A 15,248-nucleotide genomic window follows, 5' to 3' on the forward strand; every position below is an offset into this window, starting at 1 on the left:
AGAAGGAAACGTAGTAGGTGAATATGGATTGGGGTTAAGAAATGAAAGAGGAAGCCACCTGGTGGAATTTTGCACAGAGCACAACTTAATCATAGCTAACACTTGGTTCAAGAATCATATAAGAAGGTTGTATACATGGAAGACGCCTGGAGATACTAAAAGGTATCAGATAGATTATATAATGTTAAGACAGAGATTTAGGAACCAGGTTTTAAATTTTAAGACATTTCCAGGGGCAGATGTGGACTCTGACCACAATCTATCGGTCATGAACTGCAGATTAAAACTGAAGAAACTGCAAAAAGGTGGGAATCTAAGGAGATGAGACCTGGATAAACTGACTAAACCAGAGGTTGTACAGAGTTTCAGGGAGAGCATAAGGGAACAATTGACAAGAATGGGGGAAAGAAATACAGTAGAAAAAGAATGGGTAGCTTTGAGGGATGAAGTAGTGAAGGCAGCAGAGGATCAAGTAGGTAAAAAGACGAGGGTTAGTAGAAATCCTTGAGTGACAGAAGAAATATTGAATTTAATTGATGAAAGGAGAAAATATAAAAATGCAGTAAATGAAGCAGGCAAAAAGGAGTACAAACGTCTCAAAAATGAGATCGACAGGAAGTGCAAAATGGCTAAGCAAGCAAGGCTAGAGGACAAATGTAAGGATGTAGAGGCTTATCTCACTAGGGGTAAGATAGATACTGCCTACAGGAAAATTAAAGAGACCTTTGGAGAAAAGAGAACTACTTGTATGAATATCAAGAGCTCACATGGAAACCAAGTTCTAAGCAAAGAAGGGAAAGCAGAAAGGTGGAAGGAGTATATAGAGGGTCTATACAAGGGTGATGTACTTGAGGGCAATGGTATAGAAATGGAAGAGGATGTAGATGAAGCTGAAATGGGAGATATCATCCTGCGTGAAGAGTTTGATAGAGCACTGAAAGACCTAAGTCGAAACAAGGCCCCGGGAGTAGACAACATTCCATTAGAACTACTGACAGCCTTAGGAGAGCCAGTTCTGACAAAACTGTACCATCTGGTGAGCAAAATGTATGAGACAGGCGAAATACCCTCAGACTTCAAGAAGAATATAATAATTCCATTCCCAAAGAAAGCAGGTGTTGACAGATGTGAAAATTACCGAACTATCAGTTTAATACATTACAGCTGCAAAATACTAATGCGAATTCTTTACAGACGAATGGAAAAACTGGTAGAAGCCGACCTCGGGGAAGATCAGTTTCGATTCCGAAGAAATATGGGAACACGTGAGGCAATACTGACCCTACGACTTACTTTAGAAGTTAGATTAAGAAAAGGCAAACCTACGTTTCTAGCATTTGTAGACTTGGAGAAAGCTTTTGACAATGTTGTCTGGAATACTCTCTTTCAATTCTGAAGGTGGTAGGTGTAAAATACAGGGAGCGAAAGGCTATTTACAATTTGTACAGAAACCAGATGGCAGTTATAAGAGTAGAGGGACATGAAAGGGAAGCAGTGGTTGGGAAGGGAGTGAAACAGGGTTGTAGCCTCTCCCCAATGCTATTCAATCTGTATATTGAGCAAGCAGTAAAAGAAACGAAAGAAAAATTCGGAGTAGGTATTATAATCCGTGGAGAAGAAATAAAAACTTTAAGGTTCGCTGATGACATTGCAATTCTGTAAGAGACAGCAAAGGACTTGGAAGAGCAATTGAACGGAATGGACAGTGTCTTGAAAGGAGGATATAAGATGAACATCAACAAAAGCAAAACGAGGATAATGGAATGTAGTCAAATTAAGTCAGGTGATGCTGAGGGAATTAGATTGGGAAATGAGACACGTAAAGTAGTAAAGGAGTTCTGCTATTTGGGGAGCAAAATAACTGATGATGGTCGAAGTAGAGAGGATATAATATGTAGACTGGCAATGGCAAGGAAAGCGTTTCTGAAGAAGAGAAATTTGTTAACATCAAGTATAGATTTAAGTGTCAGGAAGTGGTTTCTGAAAGTATTTGTATGGAGTGTAGCCATGTATGGAAGCGAAACATGGACGATAAATAGTTTGGACAAGAAGAGAATAGAAGCTTTCGAAATGTGATGCTACAGAAGAATGCTGACGATTAGATGGATAGATCACATAACTAATGAGGAGGTACTAAATAGAATTGGAGAGAAGAGGACTTTGTGGCACAACTTGACTAGAAGAAGGGATTGGTTGGTAGGACATGTTCTGAGGCATCATCAAGGGATCACCAATTTAGTATTGGAGGGCAGAGTGGAGGGTAAAAATCATAGAGGGAGGCCAAGAGATGAATACACTAAGCAGATTCAGAAGGATGTAGGCTGCAGTACGTACTGGGAGATGAAGAAGCTTGCACAGGATAGAGTAGCATGGAGAGCTGCATCAAACCAGTCTCCGGATTGAAGACCACAACAACTACAGCACAAATAATGAAATTTCATGGTCAAATCAAGGGCATTTACTGAATTCTGGAATTGTTCCTTCATGACAACAATAACCCACACATGGAAAATTCCTGGCAGGTTAAAACCGTCTACTGGACTGAGACTCGAACTCGGGACCTTTGCCTTTCACGGGCAAATGCTCTACCATCTGAGCTACCCAAGCATGACTCATGCCCTATCCTCACAGCTTCACTTCTGCCAGTATCTCGTCTCTCGGTCCAGCACACAGTTTTAATATGCCAGGTATTTTCGTATCAGTGCACACTCCGCTGCAGAGTGAAAATCTCATTCTGAACCCTCACATTGTTGCAAAAATGCATCTGTAGTAACAATGGCCTCAACCACTTGCTATGCTGCTCAGTTCAGATTAATCCTAATTATTACCTACTATAGTGAGGAAGATGTTATCACAGTGATGATAACCTGAAAGAAATGGTTACTACACTACTCAACAACATGATATTCTTAGAGTAGGTCTATTCATGACAAGTCTGTAGTCTGGATTCTGAAGCATTCTTCTATCACATTTAGATGGCTGTCTTTTCTAATCAATGAATTAATACTTTAAATCACCTAGACATCGAGTGACACATTGTAATAAAAAACTCATATAAACATCGTTCTTTTTTGATAATAAAATAACACAGGACACTATAATAAGTGTAAGCTCTCTCCATGTGGTTGTGGGTAAATAATTTACCATGTTTTGTATGTTAGTTTTAATCACGCCATAGATAAATGCACCTTTAAATTTCAATGTTGCTCTTGCATATAATAAAGTTTTAGCTTCGTGCCTGTTACTATAAGGTATAGATGAGAAGCTAAATTACATGTCTCCTGATTTTTGTTAGTGTAATTTTCAATATTATATAAAACTTTTTACAATTTTATTAAAAAAATGTTACTTTATAAAAATAGAGTCCATATTATTGCAGATCGCCCCCCCCCCCCCCCCCCACTGTTACAGTGTTAGGAATATGTATGCCTGTAGTTAATAAATAAAACAGTTTCTTCCAAAAACGTTGCAGGTTTTATTTTAATAGTAAGTGACAAATAACTTTCTAGATATTGACTCATTTATTTTGGCTTAGAACAACCGTTTCACTACAGTCTTCACAGCTGATTGTGAGTAAAGAAACTACTGTCTACTTATGGCAAGATGTGCAATATCCAAAATTAGGTTTGTTGTGAACACTATACATGAAGTTTCAATTATTGCATACTCCTTTTTTGAAACGAAAAGTTAATCTTTAAAGAAGAATTTTGCACAGCTCATATTTCAAACATAAAATTTCTAACCTCAGATCTCGCCTGTGTGAAGGTCCATAAAGCAGTGCTTCTAATAGGATTTCCGATAATACATCAACAAAATTAAGTTTGTGGTCTTGATTGATATTCTGTATAGTAAGCATTAGAAGACTACAAACACCTGACATAGACTCTCCAAGTTCCATTATCTGCTGCGCGTACTGAAAAATACAATTTAAAAAATATTTAAGTGCACACATGAAAAATGAAAGAGAAATACTACAGTAAAAACTGCAGACTTGATTTCATGATCCAATAAAATGTTGACAGATTAAACCAAAAGAATTACTACCTAAACAATAATGAGAAATTTGCTAGTAAAATTTGACCACTCAGATCCAACCTTCTAAAACATATGGACCAGCAAGGAAGTTAGCCAAATCATTACCTCTGCAAAATTTACATTCTGCTACCATATGGTATTCACCTAATTTTCAGGATCCTGATGATATATGACAACCTATTATGCAAAATGATCCATGAACATACAACTAACTAATTCTCCATCCAAAATAACATGCTGCATCCATCCTAGCCAGAAATCCTCAGTCCTGTCATAAATTTTCCTTCATATCCCAAAAGATTGTATTTTCAATAACGAGAGTATGTGTGCTACTGAGTCAACTTATTTTTTTGAAGTTCAAGCAATACTGCATCTGCATGATAACCTTGACCCACAGCTCCAAGTACCAGTGTTTCATGTGAGAAAAGCACAAATTGAACTTTGCACGACTGATATTTTCAGAATTCATTCTGGTTGCCATGGAAGATGTTATTCTGTTCTCGATACCTCATTATGTTTGAGCTCTGAATTATTAATAGTAATCTTAGATTTTTTGCAGATGATGCAGTTATCTTTAATGAAGTACCACCTGAAAGAAATACCTGTGGTAACACTTTGTAAGGATATGAAATGGAATGATCACATAAGCTCAGTTGTCGATAAAGCAGGTGGAATGCTGCATCTATGCTCTGCAAACCACTTTCAGGTGCATGGCAGAGGGTACGTCCCATTTTACTAGGTATTAGGGTTTCTTCCTGTTCATTCATGTATGGAGTGTGGGAAGAATGACTGAATGCCTCTGTGCAAGCAGTAATTATTCTGATCTTATCCTCAAAATCTCTATGGGAGCAATACATAGGGGATTGTTGAAAATTCCTAAAGTCATCATTTATAGACAGTTTTTGAAACTTTCTTGGGATAGTTTACACTTATCTTCAAGATTCTTCCAGTTTAAGTCCTTCAGTATCTCTGTGACACTTTTCCACAGATTAAACAAACCTGTAACCATTTGTGCTGCCCTTCTATGTATACCTTTAATATTCCTGTTAGTCCTGTTTGGTAAGGGTCCCACACACTTGAGCAATATTCTACAACTGGTTTATTGGTAGAATACTGGTGACGTGCAATCAGTCTATAAAGGAGATGCTTACAAATCACTTATGTGACTGCTTTTAGAATATTGCTCAAGTGTGTGGGACTTGTACCAAATAGGACTAATGGGGGATACCGAATGTATACAGAGAAAGGCAGCACAAATGGCAGGAACTCAACTGGAAGACTCTTAAAGATAGACGTAAACTATTCTAAGAAAGTCTATTAACAAAGTTTCAAGAACCGGCTTTAAATTATGATTAGGAATTTACTACAATCACCTACATATTATTGACATATGTGTTGTAAGGATAAGATTAGAATAATTACTGCATTTACACAATCATTCTTTCTGTGTTCCGTGTGGAAATGGAACAGGAAGAAACCCTACTAACGGGTACAGTGGAAAGTACCCTCACAGTGGTTTACAAAGTATAGATGTAGAGTATAGAGTAGAATATGTTCTAAGATCCTGCATCAGATGGCTATCAAGGGAATTGGATAGTAAGCTTGTGGGTCACTTTCTGCTACCCCCCCCCCCTTTTTTTTTTTTCTTTTTTTTCCATCTATGGGGCACAATGTTTCCTTCACGGCATCTACAATATATTTTGATTAAAAGAGGTGCTACCTCAGCTAAATTTCTGTGTAGAATCTGACAAGGATTACATCGTGCATTGAAGCCTTGTTTAGTTATAGCAATTTCAGCTCTTTCTCAACATCACTGGCACTAATACTTCTGGATTTTCCATTATAAAGGAAAATTTGAAAACAAAGTTCAGTATTTCTGCTTTTGCTTATTACCCACAATTTCAGTTCCTGTGTTATCCACGGGTGTCTGGACATTAACTTTGGTACCACTAACAGATTTTCCACATGCGATTTTCTTTGGGATTTGTAACACATCTTTCAACAAGAGTATGTTAAGAGAGTAATTCATCAAGATTTGCCCTCTAGAGAAAAAAAAAAGTGTTTCATCCACTATCTGTCTGTTCAAAGCTTACTTTATTTTACACCTTTTATCTCTGTTTCTTTAGAATTTTCTTTACAATGATTTTATGCCATGGAGGCCCACCCATCACGAACTGTTCTAATGGGTATATATATCTCCAGTGCTTGGTCAAGTACATTTTCAAACTTAAGCTACAGTATTTACATGCTCCTTTCCAGAGCTCAATGTTTCAAGTTCTTTATTGAGAGTTACATTTGTTATGACTACAAGTACACACATATAACAATAAATACAACATTTTATTACTTGAAGAAAACAGGTATACAAAAGCACTTGCCACAGAGTGACTGTAGTACTATTCCAAGACACAAAAATGGCTCTGAGCACTATGGGACTTAACTGCTGTGGTTATCAGTCCCCTAGAACTTAGAACTACTTAAACCTAACTAACCTAAGGACATCACACACATCCATGCCTGAGGCAGAATTCGAACCTACGACCGTAGCGGTCACGCGGTCCCAGACTGTAGCGCCTAGAAACGCACGGCCACTCCGGCCGGCTCCAAGACACATGTGCTGATTGTCAACGTATAGGTGCGTTTACACTGCGATTTGTAACGGCACATGTATGAGATACATGTATATGCGACTTTGCGACATGTATCGCGACTTGTATGAGTTGACAAGTATCAACCTTATACATGTATGAGCGTGCGTTTACACTGGTTGATATGTATCACTGTGCGATAGCTTCCGACGACGATTTGGAAGATTTCACATTTTTATGTGCTGATACACTTGCTCTTTTGGAAGATGATAGGAAGAAAAGGCGGAGGAAGCGTAGATGGTGGCACAGAGAGTTTCTCGCGAATTAACGCTAGAGGATGGCGCATATTTTAGAAATTATGTTAGGATGAGTATGGAGGATTTCCGCGGTTTGTTATCGCTTGTGGCTCCTCTTGTGTCCAAAACCAACACAAACTTTCGGGAAGTGATACCACCAGAGGATCAGTTGGCAGTAACACTCCGTTTTTTAGCCACTGGGGATTCCTCGTAAAACGAAGATTTCATGACAAAACATTTGCATTGTCGCGCGATTGCTAATGCCAACGTCTCACACACGATTGTCGGCATCCGTTGTCAACATTATCACGTGAGGCCGCCGGAATAATAGCAAAACATTGATATATGTGCCAGATGCATGAAAAAATTATATAATGTATTACATACTCTGATATATATATAAAACTTTTAACTTCACTTCTTGGGATAAAACTTGCACAATGGTCTCGCAAACACGAAGAATAATGTTGCATATGGCACTTTTTGATATTCTATGCAGATACATTAACGTCGAAACGACAGTCGGCACCTTCAAAACTCAAACAGCCGCCAAAGAGCCTGGTACTACGCATGCGCTAATCATCGGAATAAGCGGCAGTCGACAAGACGACAGGAAATGATAGTACTGCGCATGCGCGAGTTCTTCAAATGTCGCTCATACTTGTCGCGTATATGGCCAAAAAGCGATATACAAAACGTATATGCGACATGTATGAGCTCGAGGGTCCGCATACAAGTTCCGTGAGTTTTTGTATGAGGTGATGTATCGCGACGTGTCAAATTGACATGTCGCTCATACATGTCACGATACATGTATCCCAGTGTAAACGTACCTTTCGATTGACAACGAGGCTAGCCAGGCCTGATTCTATAAGCCATCGGCTGGCCACAGAGTGCACTACGGAGAGGCTGCTTGTGCATCGAAGATTGAAGGCCTCTGCCAGTGCTAGCATATTGCAATTCCTGTGGTGTGCCGTACAGCTGCACACCCAGATTGTGTGTGTAATCTTACATGGTTCACCACATGCCTCCCCTCTTGGGGGCGGATCGTCACTGATTCCGCAGGCAAGAAGAGGATGCCTGCGATGTAAAGATGTTGTTCAAATCCAAGGAGGCCTCAGAGGCAAGGGAGGAGAGCAATTCCTGGTTGTGGTGACACTGGAATATGGGCGAAAGTGGCCAGCATGAGGAGTGCCCTGCCACCCCAGAGAAGCAAGAGATGACAGGACTGTCAACGGGCAGCCCAAGCTGGGATCAATGTCCAGTGGCAGGCAGGCAGGAAGGTGGAGGTGGCTCCGGCTCAGGCTGGGGTCACCCAGGATACATCAAATCGGCAAGGGGCATGTCCAACGGCTGGAGGGCACCAGAGCTGCTGGCGGAGGCTGTGATATCATAGTCTCATAGGGTGGCATTGACACAGGTGGACACTGAGGCTGCAACACCTGTGAATAGGCAGCACAAAGTGACTGGGGCACCAGCAAAGGTGGTGGTGCAGCTGGGACAGGTGGGTGGGTGCCCACCCAGGCTTGGAGCTGATTTTGTCTGCAGAGTGTAAACATGGCAGCCATTCTGATGTACAATGATTGCTGGTAACTAACAGGGGTTGCTAACCAAAACCATGTGCCCACTCTGCCTGGCAGGAAGTGTGATACAGCGTAACATGACGGTGGGCAAGAAGCCGGATGAAGGTCATGGAGCAGCGTCCACGGCTGGCACCCATGGGGAAGCTCTGTGGAGCAACAGGGACCAATGAAAGCCATCCAGTAAGCCATCAGAATAGCATTAACGCCTCCTTGATGGGAAAATAATGCAGACAAGTTTTTCATCTGAGTGTTAAACATGCCAACCATGTGCTCGGCCTTCTCATTAGATTGGGGTTGAAAGAGAGGAGAGCGAACATGGTGAATGCCTGATCGCATGCAGAAATCATGCAATGTGTAGTATCTATGAATCCTGCATACTCAGTTCGCTAGATAAACAACCAAAACAAGTGAGTGTTATTGAAATAAGAAAATTATAATACTTCACTTTGGCCATTACACAGATGTGTTGCAAGCAAATGGCGACATATGAAATAATCAATCTTCTTCAGCATAGACAATTCCAAGTCTGTGCTACATAGAGAATAGAAGCGAAGTGACTAGCACTGACGCCGCTATCAAAGTCGCTAGTCTTGAAGCTGCTATTGAACTGGGCGGTCACCAGTCGGTCGCGGCGCTTATGTCGTCTTCACATAGGCGTTGCTGCCAATGTGTTGTCATCCCGGACGGAGGTCTGGTCAGCGTGCGAATGGTGACTTCTTCTCACAGCCTTCCCTTTCCTATCATTCCCGCCTGGCGTGCCGACGCTTGACTTTACGCCGTAACATTCCTCGCCCCCTCCTCCAAAGCAACGGACCATAGTCGTATATAGTGCACAATAACAGGAGGGGAGGCAGGAGCGTGGATGCTTTGATGGACTGGAAGCTGTGGATGCAGGAAAAATCAGACTTCGGTCATACCCCACCATCCGGCCTTCGCTCTGGTGGAAATGTCCCCCAGAAAATACCCAGAAGGGTACACGTCCACCTCCTGAGGCCCATACCATGATGTAGAAGGTGTCAGCCATTGCAGTGTGGGCGGGTAAAGCTCCATCGGTAGGACAAGAGGAAGTGGAGGAGGCAAATGCTCCGTCTCCATGGGGTCACCCATGATGTCATGATGACACCCTCTGGCAGCTGCTGTGGCCATGCTGTCCTCGGGATCCACGAATGTGGAGGAAGACATGCAAAAGGATCACCGTGCACATGACAGTGGCAAATTTGATTGTGATGTCGGTGCTGCAATCCATATGGGCCTAAAATGAGATAAATGTATGCGCCAAGTCGATGAAGGATCTCGCCCGCACCAACCGTCTGCTGCTGCCAAAAACCCTGTAAAACACAATATCATGCGGCGCAAGGCGATACTTGCAGCCTTCCTTTGGCACCAGATGCTAGGGAGGGTAGAGCAGATGGAGCAGTGTCCAGTAGCGGTGACCGTGAAGCAATTCCGCCGGCAATAGTCCATCTTGTGGATGCGAACGACCGGAGGTGAGGAACAGTTGCAATGCTTGATCCCTGGTGTGTGCGATGTGAAGTTTGGCCATTGGCTGCTTGAAGGTTCTGACAAAATGTTCCGCTTTGCCATTTGACTGTGGATGGAATGGTGCATTTGTAAGGCACTGTATGCCATTGCATTCACAGAATGTTTCAAATTTCATTTGATGTGAACTGAGGACTGTTGTCCGACACTATGACATCAGGCAAATCTTTGAGTCAAAAAATAGAGAACAATGCCTAAATTGTGCTATGTGATGTTGTTGAGTTCACTTGCACAGCAAAAGGAAACTTACTATAAGAGTCTACTACAATTAATCAACGAGTGTTCCAAAAAGGTCCCACAAAGTCTATGTTCACACGTTGCAATGATGATTCCAACTTAGGTCAAGCAGAGAAATTTTGTGGCAGAGCGGACTGATTTTCCACACATGTGTGACACTGTGATGTCATCTGTTATATTTGAATGTCCATACCGTGTCAAGTACAGTGCCGAGGCGCTAACTGCTTCGTACGAACAATCCCCCAGTGTCCTCGATGAAATAACTGCAACACTTCTTTTTGCAAAGCTTTAAGGATCAACACATGTGACTGTCCACTGTCTTTCTGAACAAGAACCACTCTTTGCTGTGTAGTGTGGCTATGCCGACGTGCAAAGTATTGGTGCACTACAGAGTTCTTTATGCTATGCAATGAGTGTGGGCAAGCTGTGTGAATGTGGTGTAGCAAAATGTTCAAATCAGAATCAGCTGATATGGCCTGTGCAATTTTCCTATAGCTCAGAGGAAAAGATTGAAGCAATTCAGAATCCTGAGTATCAATATGACAACAAGATGCAGCTGCTATTGAACTGGGCGGTCACCAGTCGGTCGCGGCGCTTATGTCGTCTTCACATAGGCGTTGCTGCCAATGTGTTGTCATCCCGGACGGAGGTCTGGTCAGCGTGCGAATGGTGACTTCTTCTCACAGCCTTCCCTTTCCTATCATTCCCGCCTGGCGTGCCGGCGCTTGACTTTATGCCGTAACATTCCTCGCCCCCTCCTCCAAAGCAACGGACCATAGTCGTGTATAGTGCGTGACTGCGTGTGAGATCGCTCTCTAAGTTTTCATCTATTTTTAGGTTTCAGATATATATTTTAACTGTTTTTGTGATAATATTTACTACATAAGTGACTTATTAGTGGTTTCTTCATTCACCTCTGCATTTCTTGTGTTGTGGCCTGATATTTGTGAGTGTTTCGTATCGAGCAACTTAACCTCTTACCCGTGTTTACATTCCGCGCTGACCAGTTGCAGCTGTAGCGGCGCATCGAAAGCTAAGTACTAATTAATTGTTTGTGTATAGTAGTTTATTTAGGAACTTTAGTAGTCTTCAACCGGTGTTCTTGGTGTTTTCCGGTGAAATAACTTCAGAAGAAATTTTTGCGAACTGCTTTCAGTTTCGTTACTGTCATTAGACGTTTAATTTTCTTTCTGTGTTAGTATTTTGTTATATTCTCATTTGTTGTTGATTAATACTGTCAATAATAGTAGTTACTTCCCTTGTAGAGCAAGTTTGTGATTATTGTAGTCAGTTTTTAACATCTTCTTATTGTAGTAGCAGAACTTAGATAAAGTTGTTTTCTTGTTTCAATAATTGTAAAATTTTACCATGAGTGAGAAGTGTGGGCTTTGCCGTAGGTTCGTGAGTAGTGGATTGCGGTGTGAGACTTGTTCGAAGTTTTTTTACTGGGGGGAATGCAGTGGGGAAGCCAGTGGGCATCCTGGTGAGATCCTCTCCTGGAACTGCAGGTTATGTAGCAAGAGTAAGTTGATAGAGGAGCAGGAGCGTAAGATCTGTGCCCTTCAGGTGCAGTTGAAAAACGCACAGGAGGAGCTAGATAGGATGAGGAGGGAGAAGGGGGTTGGGGAATGGGAGCTGGCTGTTGGCAAGAGATCTGCTAGGAGAAGGAGATTTTCAGATAGTTTTACTATTGGTGTTTGTAATAGATATGACCAACTGTCAGAGTCTAGTGGAGAGGGATCTCTAGTAGCTGTAGATGTAGGAAGTATGCAGCAGACCTCAGCAGTTACGGTGGCTAGGACAGTTGCAAAGTCTAAGAGAAAGAAGAAGGTTCTGCTGTTAGGTAGTTCTCATGGTAGAGGTGTAGGCCAGCAGTTGCAGGAAGTTTTGGGGAGTGAGTACCAGGTCACCAGCATTGTGAAGCCTAATGCAGGATTGGCTCAGGTGACTTTTAACATAGGGGGGTTATGTAGGGATTTTACTAAAGAGGATCAGGTAGTGATTGTGGGTGGGGCTGGTAATAGTATTGATAGGGATGGGGAGTATGACATAGATGGTGACCTGGAAAAGATAGCCACTCAGACTGGCAACACGAATGTGCATTTCGTGGAACTGTTTCAGTGTCACGATCGGCCTCATCTTAATACAGCCGTCAGGCGTAATAACATGAGACTTGGGGGTGCGCTGATGACAGAAGGCATGAGTCACATTTCAGTGGTGTCGGTGGAGTCTATCAGCAGGACGGGTTTCACTAGACATGGCCTGCACCTCAACAGGTATGGGAAGGGGAGGTTGGCAAAACTTATAGGTGACAGCATAGGGGGTGGTGGGATCACTCATGGGAAAATTCCGGTAGTTGTGGGTGTTAGAGCTGTACCTTTTTTAGATTGAAGTCAGCTGATAGGTATTCCTGCTTAAGGGAAGTCTCTCTAACAAAGAAACCACTTTCTACAAAGCTTGGGTATCCGATTAATGAGGGAATTAGTATATTTCATCAAAATATACAAGGTATTAGAGATAAAGTTAGTGAACTGCTTATAGATGGTGACTCTGAAATTATTGGTATATCTGAACACTTCTTAAATAAGGAGATAATTCAGAGGCTTCCTTTACCAGGATACAGGTTGGCTGGCAGCTTTTCTAGGAGCTCTCTGCGGTGTATGTGAAAAATGGTATCCCATTTGAGTCAATTGATGTTTCAAAGTACTGCACTGAAAAGGTGTTTGAATGTTGTGCAGGTGTGGTTAAATTTAGTGGAGCTAAACTTCTTACTGTTGTTATTTATAGATCCCCAGACTCCGATTTCACAACATTTTTGCTAAAGCTAGAGGAGGTTCTTGGTTCACTTTATAGGAAATACAAAAAGTTAGTTATATGTGGTGACTTCAATATTAATTGTATAAGTGATTGTGCAAGGAAAAGGATGCTGGTAGACCTCCTTAATTCATATAATCTTATGCAAACCGTATTCTTTCCAACGAGAGTGCAAGGGAACAGTAGAACAACCATAGACAATATTTTTGTTCATTCGTCATTATTAGAAGGGCATTCTGTTAGCAAAAAGGTGAATGGCCTTTCAGATCATGATGCACAAATTTTAAGTCTAAAAGATTTTTGTGCTGCAACACATGTTAAATATAGTTACCAACTTTTTAGGAAAGCTGATCCAGTTGCTGTACAGACTTTTGTAAACCTTATCAAGGAACAAGAGTGGCAAGATGTTTATAGTGCTGATACAGTAGACGATAAATATAATGCTTTCCTCAAGACTTTTCTCGTGCTCTTTGAAAGTTGCTTTCCATTAGAACGTTCAAAACAGGGTACTAGCACAAACAGGCAGCCTGGGTGGCTGACTAATGGGATAAGAATATCTTGTAGAACAAAGTGGCAATTATATCAAAACGTCAGAAACAGTCAAAATCTAAATGCAGCAGCCCATTACAAACAGTATTGTAAGGTGCTTAAAAAAGTTATTAGGAAGGCAAAAAGTATGTGGTATACAGATAGAATAGCTAAGTCTCAGGATAAAATTAAAACCATATGGCCAGTCGTAAAGGAAGTGGCTGGTCTGCAGAGACAGGTCGAGAATATAGAATCAGTGCGTAGTGGGGATGTCCGTGTTACTGATAAGTCGCATATATGTACAGTATTTAATAATCACTTTCTGAATATAGCAGGTGAACTAAATAGAAACCTAGTCCCAACAGGGAATCATATAGTGCTCTTAGAAAAAAGTGTTCCGAGACTGTTACCTGAAATGCTCCTCCATGATACTGACAAGAGGGAGATTGAGTTAATAATTAAATCACTAAAGACCAAGAACTCTCACGGATATGATGGGGTATCTAGCAGAATACTGAAGTATTGTTCCACGTATGTTAGCTCAGTACTTAGCCATATCTGTAACTTTTCCTTTAGGAGTGGTCGGTTTCCTGACCGATTAAAGTACTCGGTAGTGAAGCCACTTTATAAAAAGGGAGACAGGGATAATGTTGACAATTATAGACCTATTTCTATGCCATCGGTGTTTGCTAAAGTTATCAAGAGGGTTGTATATACTAGGTTACTGCAGCATTTAAATTCACATAATTTGCTGTCAAATGTACAGTTTGGTTTTAGAAATGGCTTAACAACTGAAAATGCTATAGTCTCTTTTCTCTGTGAGGTTTTGGACGGATTAAATAAAAGGTTGCGAACGTTAGGTGTTTTCTTTGATTTAACGAAGGTTTTTGACTGTGTTGACCACCAAATATTACTTCAGAAGTTGGAACATTATGGAGTAAGGGGAGTAGCTTACAATTGGTTCGCCTCCTACTTTAAGAACAGAAAGCAGAAGGTAATCCTCCGCAATATTGAGAGTGGTAATGATGTTCAGTCCCCATGGGGCACTGTTAAATGGGGCGTTCCCCAGGGGTCGGTGCTGGGGCCACTGCTGTTTCTTGTTTATATAAATGATATGCCTTCTAGTATTACAGGTGATTCAAAAATATTTCTGTTTGCTGATGACACCACCTTGGTAGTGAAGGATCTTGTGTGTAATATTGAAACATTATCAAATAATGTAGTTCATGATATAAGTTCGTGGCTTGTGGAAAATAATTTGATACTAAATCACAGTAATACTCAGTTTTTACAGTTTCTAACTCACAATTCAACAAGAACTGACATTTTAATCAGACAGAATGGGCATGTTATAAGCGAGACGGAACAGTTCAAGTTCCTAGGCGTACGGATAGATAGTAAGCTGTTGTGGAAAGCCCATGTTCAGGATCTTGTTCAGAAACTAAATGCCGCTTTATTTACCATTAGAACAGTATATGAAATAAGTGACATTTCAACACGAAAAGTAGTATACTTCGCATATTTTCATACGCTTATGTCATATGGTATTATTTTTTGGGGTAATTCTTCTGATTCAAAAAGGGTATTTTTGGCTCAAAAACGGGCTGTTCGAGCTATGTATGGTGTAA

The 15,248-nt window shown here is 41.2% G+C and overlaps 1 protein-coding gene across 2 annotated transcripts in view; it reads right to left on the reverse strand.

Moving 5' to 3' along the window:
- Positions 1-15,248, reverse strand: part of LOC126195129 (probable methyltransferase TARBP1) — a 136,782-nt gene that overhangs the window by 101,235 nt on the left and 20,299 nt on the right. For both annotated transcript variants that reach the window (XM_049933625.1, XM_049933626.1), the window contains exon 2: positions 3,744-3,913. In XM_049933625.1, coding sequence (XP_049789582.1) covers positions 3,744-3,913 — 170 coding nt within the window. The remainder of the gene's footprint in view (positions 1-3,743; positions 3,914-15,248) is intronic.

This window comes from Schistocerca nitens, chromosome 7 (assembly GCF_023898315.1).
Source record: "Schistocerca nitens isolate TAMUIC-IGC-003100 chromosome 7, iqSchNite1.1, whole genome shotgun sequence".
NCBI classification, from domain to species: domain Eukaryota; kingdom Metazoa; phylum Arthropoda; class Insecta; order Orthoptera; family Acrididae; genus Schistocerca; species Schistocerca nitens.